Genomic DNA, 8690 nt, shown 5'->3' on the forward strand with positions numbered 1-8690 from the left:
AGCTGTCAAATAAATAAGGAGCGATCGTAAATCTCGACTGCATTTGCAATTAATAATTATTGCTTAGCATAAGCGGCTTTCAGGCGAAGTCTGTTTCTGTTTCCCACCGCTATGCAAATGCCACCGCAAGAGGTTCTTCCCCAGAACTTGCCCCATTTCATTGATCACCGCTCACCGATCGGCGATCACTGATCACGGATTGCGAGTCACGGCTCGTGAGAAAAATAACTTTTATTGCACTCGCATAAATGCAATTTATTCGCACCCTCACATGTGGCTTTCTAGTTGGCTGTCGGTGATTTGTTTACCCATTAAAATGGGCATAATAATAATGAAGCACGGAAATGGACGGCAACTGCAAGTGCCACTGCAGCCGGCATCTATAAATACAACAATAACGATAATAATAATAATGATAAATAAAAATCACATGGCGGCAAAGAGCGACAAATCCATTGCACAGTGAGATAAATTTCCATATAATTCATTACATTTGTTAATGTCGATAGCGGCTTGTTCAGATTGCAGATAGCGTGGTGATACTAACTTAGTTGCGGTAGTTGTCGGAATGCGGGACCGTCTAACGTAGAATGAAAATAAGATACAAATCACTTTGAAAAACCTCTTACTCCTAAAGATAGAGCAATAGAACCCAAGACCTACCGCAATTCGTATTGCCTTCGGAAGCGGCCACGTTTTCCTGCACGGGGTTAACTGGGAGTCACGTCCACCGACTGAGCAGCGATGCTAGGAAAACATTGTTCGAGATCATTTATTATGTCTATTGTCTCCAGCAGCGATTTGCATACCTATACATGGACCTACTAGCTTATCAATGCGAAATTACAATTGCACAAATGCAGTGAGCTATCACGTCCTTAGCTCAATGTCAAATCGAGCTGTCTCTATCTGTCTATCTATCTATCTATCTATCTATCTATCTATCTTTGTACGACAACTATCTCAATCTGCCGGATTGCTGATGTTGTGCTCCGGCATCCGAAGCTGCAAGCTATTTTTAAAGCTCAGTGGAGCGGGATGCCCACCGCCTGGCGAAAGGATTTGTATGCCATCTGTTCCTGGCGTCAATCAAATCAGTTGCTGCAGCATCGATGAATCAATTTGAATGTCAACTGATTGATGGCAAAATAATAATCAAAGAAGCTGGCAGCTTGCTTTAAAACAGCGCTTGTTCTGCAGCGAATAATAAGAGCAATGAGTTCTTAAGTTGTTAGGTGTATAATTTATTAATAATTAGTTTGTGGCCTACTTAGGTCTAGTAACAATATGCATCTTTGCGTTTCCGTAAGTACTGGATACGAAATCTTTAAGTACAATGTGGCGAAACTATCTAGCTAACACATTTAGTAGCGAGTAGTATGTTTAGTAACGTCGTTTTGATAATCACAGCGCTTAGTTTAATTACATATGGGTATGTCTTTCCAGCATGAACATGAAAATATCACAGAGCTCAGTTGCTTGGCAGGTATCCGTATCCGGTATGGGCTCTACCTCTACCTCTACCTCTACCTTTACCTTCACCTCTACTTTTGCCGCTTGATATCGTCTTTCACCTGGCTGTCTTTCGACTTCGATTTCTTTTTCTCGTCGACGGTTTTGTACGAGCTGCCGAATACCTCCGCATAACTGGGCACAATTGGCATCATCACAAAGTTTGGCTTAATCGCCTCGCACGTGGGCGAAGTTGCCTGTGTTGCAGATGTTGCTGTTGCGGCTGCTGCTGCTGCTGCTGCTGCGTGAGTTGCTGCTGCTGTTGCTGCTGGGAGCAGCGGCATTGCGGCCTCACAAAACGAAGGCGTCTGCGGTGCCAGCGGATTCTCGAGCGCGGCTGGAGGCGCTGATGCTGCAACTCCTGGATGCTGCAGCTCCTGGCTGCTCCTCTCCTGCTTATTGAACACATTAAACACACTCGGGTAGACAATCAGGCAGGATGACTGCGGGGTCTTTTGGAGCAGCTTCAGTGCCGCCTCATAGCTGGGCAATCCAGATACCAGGGTGTATTCCGGCACCGGGTCCTCCACATCCGGATGCAGTTTCAACGCCTCTATGTCCACAATGGTGCACTGCGTCGAGCCATTTGCATTGTTGCGATCTGCAAAACAAAGAGCAATAATTGCTTATTAGTATTTGCCTTCGTTTCAGTGAAGTTGACTGGGCGAGATTAATGAAGACCTCGACCCAGTTGCAGTATTTCAATTGCTGCCGCATTTGTTTTGCCCTATTTGCTGGCTTTCATTGCCATTAACTTTTCAAAATATTTTCTCTGCGCTGCATTCTTGCCCATAATTGCCTTGGCACCGCTTTCGAATTAAACACGAGGTAGACGAATTTCTCTGAAATGTTTGCCGCACTTTTCTGCCATTTCGTTGGCAATGTGCTAATTTTTTCCCAAGGTCTCGCGACTTTTTAGGCCGCATCACGAAGTATAGAAAATTGCTGTTTGTTCTTGAACCTGACGACAGTTAACGAAATACTTTACTTTACGACCCAAAAAAATGGATTGACGTAATGAAGTGAATCATTAGTGAAGCACTTAAGTCGGCATAAAATACGAAAAGATTTCCACTGGTAATGGAGTATATTTCCCTGATGACGGTTGAAGTCGGGTCACCTAATTTCAACTATAAAATCGTCTATAATAGCCTGGCATTTTACTGTTTATGTGGCTCGAATTGTGAGTGTTTTTTTTTTGGCAGTACTGGCTAATCAAAACAGGCAATCGATAAGATTTTAATCTCTTTTAAAAAGTATATATGCGAATACTTACAATTGCGCTTCCAGGTGCGGAACTGATGGTACAGGAAGCAGGAGCAGATGCAGAAGACCATCGAGATGAGGATCAGGGTGAAGACGATGCCGATCCACACCTCGTTCATGAACTTGTCGTACTCCAACTGCTGCTGCAGCTGATCCACACTGCTGCTGTCCAGAATCACGCGGTTGGCCAGATCGAAGTCCATGATCTCCTCGCTGGTGGAGTTCCTCGGATGGCTGACTTCGTTGAGCTGATGCTGATGCTTCAGCTGGATGGAACTGAGGATCTGCTGGCCAATCTGTTTCAGGAAATCACTGCTGGAAATGGCGTCCAGTGTGGTGATGGTCGGCGTGGAGGCTTCAGGAGAACTTCGCCCGCTGTTCAGAATCTTCTGAGCTGCGGCACCGGCATAATGATCGAAATGCAAATCGTGCGAGAGTTCGTAGTTTAATGCGCGCGGCAATCCCTCCATGGTTTACTTTTATATCGGTCGACTGGCGGGTGTAATCTCAAGCTGTATCTATATCTCTGCTTTTGTATCCGTGTCTCCCGTGCGGCACACTTTCACTGCTGCGTTATCGGTATCGGTATCTGTATCTGTATCTCGTGGATCGTTCTTAGGCTGCGGTTTCTTTCAACGAACGCACACGTCCGTCGACGTCGTAGTCTACAAACAAACTGATTTGAGCGGCGGATCGTCGAGCGGTCAAGCCGAGCAGCTCCCCGAGTTCAACTCCATTCCACTCAAGAGAGAGCTGAGCCGAGTTGAGTCGATCCCATCCGATCTGGAGTGTAAATCCAAATCTACCTGGCCACGATCTCGATCACTGCTCTCTCCTTGCTCATTTGCCGCTCGGATACGCATCGCTGAGAACGTTCTCTCGCCGTGAAACGATCTTGTATCTTGTAATGCCCTTTTCGATTCCGATTCCCGGAGCGCATCTTTTGTGCTCCCACAGAAACACACAATGCCCTGGAATTATGGGACCATAATTGGCGTTACAAAGCGGCGCACATGTTGCTCGAGCGTATGAGAGGGACAAGGGAGAGGACCCGGGATCGGGATCGGGATCGGGATCGGGGTCGGGGGAAGAGAGGCACTACCCTGTGGCATCGATCTTCATTTCTCTGCCGGCTTCTTCGATTTCGGTTCGTTTTGCAGCCGGCCAAATGACATATCTCCATTTCCGTGCAGTCGAAAAAATAGCGCATGATATTTTGTAAATGGCGAATTGTAGGAGGCAAATTGAACTAAATTCAAATGTCAGGGTTAACTGCACACCAAGACATGGCTTCAAAGTTGGCTGGAAAATTAAATGCTTGTACTAGGGGTGTTTTAGGAATTATTCATATTTTTCACGCCACTTTTTTCCGCTGGGTGTACAGATCAGTTCTCGTTCCTCCGCATTGTTCGTCGAGGACAGAGAAATTATTGCTGTAGGATAATGTGTTTGTGGGACTGCTCTTGGTCGTCTTCAATTTTGAATTTTGTCTTTTTTTCTTGGCTCGGCGGAGTTTTAAATTACAGCTACGTGCAGATATCTTATTTCGGGCAGCAATTTTGTGGGCGACGCGATGATCACCTGGCTTTGGGCTGATCGCTTTTTGGCGATAGCAGCAGGTAGGGTTAGCTGTTCGCCTTTGGATCTGGAGAATGGAACCGGGAATGGGGATGGGCACCGAGGAGCGAATAGATACAATAGCTGTCCATTTATGGGATTGATGTGTGTAATTGGAGGCTTTGCGGATGAGCAGGGCAGGGTGACGGGGGATTATCCTTGCAATCAAAGAGGCGCGGACATAAGAGGGCATGACATAATCTTTGGAAAGTGGAAATACCTAAGTATTAAGGTGGCATCTCTGGAACGAATTTCCCACCGCGTCGCAGCATTTCTAAGCATTTCCCCAGGCTCCATAACAGGCCAATAAATCAACTAAAACTGTATAGCCAACCCCTAATAATTAACTTTGAGGAGCCCCTCCGAAATGCGTTGCCATTTCCCATTACGACGGCCCCGTCGATAAAAATCACATAAATACAAGCACTCAAAACAGGCCGGATAAGATCAGCACCAGCAGCCGCTGGAAGTTGCAGGAGAAATTGCTTTTCAACAAGACAGCGTCTAAGATGAATCTCGCTGCGATTCACAAAGGGTTGCCTATGGTCTTCGGGCTCAATGCTGCCCGATGAGCTCATCGAAGTGAGCATTCCTTATCACGACCGGCTAATCTCGTTGAGGAAATGAATCAGCAGAGCGGCTGGGAGATTAGCAAAATGCCGGAGGCTGTCGGTGGAACGATGACGTCTCCAAGACAGGGCACAGACAATTATCCGGGCATTCTTCTCCGGTTAGTGCGGCTAACCCACATGGGCGACTGCCAGTTCCAATACCATTGCCATTCCCATTCCCTGAACCTAGAACCGCCCATCCAAGTACGCCAGGTATGCAGTTCTTTGGCAATCAACTGTCACGGACCGTGAGAAGAGACAATGGCAATTTAATTAAGGAGGCTAGGCCCGCCTTGGGTTTCTTGGCCCTAACCTATACTCGGGGTAGTTCGGTAGCTTCTGCATATATAGTGTGTATGTGCATTGTATCTGGGTTCCGCCGCATTGTGGTCTTGTCTTCGCGCCGCTTTCTTTTTCTTTCTCCGCACGTCGGCTTAGTTGACCGACTTGGCCAAGTAGCTTTAATTTAAGACCCTAATGAGCCATTTAGGCATTCTGGGCTTTGTGTCTTCAATGCCGACTACTGTGTTTTGGTCGTCTCCCTGCCCGCGAACAAAAGTCAAATTAATGAGTCCACGGCCAGTTGGTGTCTTTAGTCTTTAGTCTTTGGGTTTTGGGTTTTGGGTCTTGGGCTTTGGGTCTTGGGGCTTAGTCTCTGGTTTTGGGGGCCTCATTTTCGGATGCGGGTGCTGCTCAGATGCTGTGATGCGCTGATGCTGATAAAGCTGCTTAATTTTTCACTGACTCTGCGATCGGGGTCTCTGGGCTGCTTTGCATAATGCAGCCCAGCCATCGAGCCACAGTTTTACATAGTTTATTAATTTTTCGGATTTCGGCTTGGGTATTCTCACTCCCCGCCGCCGCCCTCTGTCGCCTGTCAACCAACCGCTTCTGACACTAATAAATCGGCTTAAATTTGATCTTGAGCGGCGATTTTTGATTCCCGACCTAGCTGAGGGCACTTTGTATCTCAGGGGCTGCGTGTGTGCCTTATTGATGATGGCCACTGACCTTAGCTGGGAGCTGACCCAAAGAATCCGCCGATCGAGCCCCCGGGTTATGCTCAGCTCCATAATCGGCTTGCTGGGAGTGATTTAAATGGACCTACTTTAATTGGAAATAGGAAACACTGTGACTTTGATTTGAGTGGCTTGCTGAACTCTGACGTATAACTCACGTTTAAATTATTCAATAATTTGCTGTAAAAGTACTCAAATTACGTCGCTCAATCTCTTAATTACTAAGAAAAAGTACCGCAGCTGCGGAACTAGTTGTTTATATAGACTCAATTTCATGTGTAAAAGGGTAGTCATGAATTCGCAATAAAATATCTCAAACACTGTGGCTGATTACGCTGCTCAGAGTAAACAAAATATTGATTATGCAATAATCTAGAAAGATCGAACAAAATGACCCTAAATGTGTTTACTTAGTAAACTTATTGATAATGCGGCACTGGAATTTATTTCTGGGAAGGATTTATACTTAAGATTGAAAATTGAGGCAATTATCCAGAGGCAGCTGACTGCCACTTCCTTCCAGCTCTAATTGAGTTGTAAATTCAACCCCAGATTTTTGGCACGCATCTAAATTTAACTGATTTCCATATAATTACCAGGCACACTGCTCTAATTGAGCGATCAGGAGCAGTATCATTGGCCGAATCAGTCTCGCAGTCGAGACGAATGCCCCGAGTCCCAGATTCTGGGATCCGGAGTTACAGAACCCAATAGCCACCCGTGGGCATGGGCCATAAAGTCAGGACATCCTGCCGGGCAACTAGAAGCACTTGTTCTGCCTTTTCCACTCCGACTTTTTCTCACCCTGCCCGGGGCGCATTTTCCGGATACGTATCTTGTGCCTTTCCATTTTTTGAAGCTCAGCAAGGCGCAATGCAACCAACTGAGCTGTGACGGAGCGAAAGTCATGGCAGGAGCATATACTACATAAGTAGGAGTGCCTGGCCAGGTAATTGCTGCAGTTGTGCAGTTGCCGGGGGGCAGTGATGTGAAACATTTGTCATATGGACCGAAACCGAGACGTGCCGCTGCCCTGGGAAAGTCGGTTCGCAGTTCCCTAATCTGTGATATAGGTCATGCAACCCTCAAGGTTCCGAGTAGGCACCGGTGCCATCTCCAACTCCAAGTTCTAGACTCCGCATTGTCTTTGGGCCCTTTGTGTTTGTTATGGATTCGTGGAAATTACGCGTGAGCATTCCAGCCATCCTTTTCATATTCTTATGTGACGAGCCAAGTAGCCTGGGCCTATTATGTTCTGTATCTGTATCCGTATCTGTATCTGAGTCCGAAGACAACAAGTGCGGCGATGAGTGCGCCTTTCATTCCAAGCACAATTAAAAACGCAGTTGTGCATAGAGTCAGCAGAATAGCTGCAAGTCTGGCTCAAGTTTAGCCAAGCCAAACCTCCGAATCCCCTGCCCACAGGAACATCTTGCGAGTAGGCACCCACCCATTCAATGTCAATGAACCGCAGTTGTAATGTTTATGCGCCCATCACAGTTAAAGATACTGGCACAGCTCACGTGCACTGAGGGAAAAGCCTATTTCTTGAAATACACATAAATAATTATGCCGAAACTTGTTCCAAAATAAATTCGTTGCAATTAATGGAGTCAAGCTAAAGATGGTATCCACAATTCTGGACTTGTAAAGTGTAATGGCTGGCCCTATAATTTTATAAAATATGTATAAAAAATATGAAAGGTACTAGGTTTTTCTCCGCCTGCAGCTGCAGAGAAGCAGTAGATAGAAGCACACGGTGTGGAGCACTCCAAAGTTGTCCACCTTCCGACGCCGTCGTTGCTTGGATTTTTACTTTATTTGTTTATGGTTTTGCCGTCTGATTATCTTGGGCGCGTTTAGCCCCAAGTTCGTTGCGCTTGGCCAGACTTCCTCCTCCAGTCCCCCATCAGCTCCACCGACCATATCATCCATGTAGTACTTATGATGTTATTTCAGTTTATTGTCGCCGTCTTGGGACCTTTCCCCATCACCGGCTGTCAAAGTGTTCGGTTTTTTGTTGGTTTATCGCTCCAAAGGTTTTCTATACAACAATTGATTGAACATTATTAGCACTCAGGCATAAATTTGTTCGACATTCTCGACAGGGTTAACTGGCTGTATAAGGCTTCAATATTGTAGTCCATTGGGTGGGGGAAACCTAGATGTTACAAAGCTGATGGATAGGCTAGGGTAGCAGCTTTATGATCCAAATGTCTAAGCAAATGGGGCTAACGTTATGCTAAATTTACACTGAATCAAACGAAATCAAGCCAGTTGCAAACTCTGAGTTGCAGAATTACGCAGCACGCAAGCCGATAAATCGAGCGTGCAAATGAAATCCGCCTGTAAAACGGGTAACTGGAACGGATTTGCAAGCAGTTGATATACCTTTATTGATTTATTCGATTTATCATCGCAACTTATAGCTACTGTAACTAATCAAAGCGTGCTTTTCATTTGTAGATATAACCCAGAGTATTTTAATTTCTGATTTACATTGTTATTTATGCCCTGTGATTTATGGATCGCTTGCGCCGACAGCAACAAGTGGTCGCTGCTCGGGATATGTAATTATATTTGCCTAGATCTTGAGTTAGAAAACGATAGTGCCATGTAACACCATGTTGCTCACCAGATAGTCGGATCAAAGTAACATTTAACA

The 8690-nt window shown here is 45.8% G+C and overlaps 1 protein-coding gene across 1 annotated transcript; it reads right to left on the minus strand.

Annotated features, from left to right (window-relative positions):
• Nucleotides 1–1226: 1226 nt before the first annotated feature.
• On the minus strand, nucleotides 1227–3539 carry LOC6544323 (protein commissureless 2). The gene is made up of 2 exons (XM_001973092.3): nucleotides 2789–3539; nucleotides 1227–2113 (listed from the first exon to the last, which is right to left on the minus strand). Exons 1-2 carry the CDS (start codon nucleotides 3246–3248, stop codon nucleotides 1545–1547), a joined length of 1029 nt encoding a protein of 342 aa, XP_001973128.1. The 5' UTR covers nucleotides 3249–3539; the 3' UTR covers nucleotides 1227–1544.
• Nucleotides 3540–8690: the final 5151 nt, after the last annotated feature.

This window comes from Drosophila erecta, unplaced genomic scaffold, assembly GCF_003286155.1.
Source record: "Drosophila erecta strain 14021-0224.00,06,07 unplaced genomic scaffold, DereRS2 tig00000021-arrow-pilon, whole genome shotgun sequence".
In the NCBI taxonomy this organism is placed as follows: domain Eukaryota; kingdom Metazoa; phylum Arthropoda; class Insecta; order Diptera; family Drosophilidae; genus Drosophila; species Drosophila erecta.

Coding starts and splice junctions, on each gene's coding strand:
- LOC6544323 (XM_001973092.3), bottom strand. CDS start 3,248: ATGGAGGGATTGCCGCGCGCATTAAACTACGAACTCTCGCACGATTTG. Junction 2,114..2,788: donor CCGCACCTGGAAGCGCAATT/GTAAGTATTCGC, acceptor TTTGTTTTGCAG/ATCGCAACAATGCAAATGGC.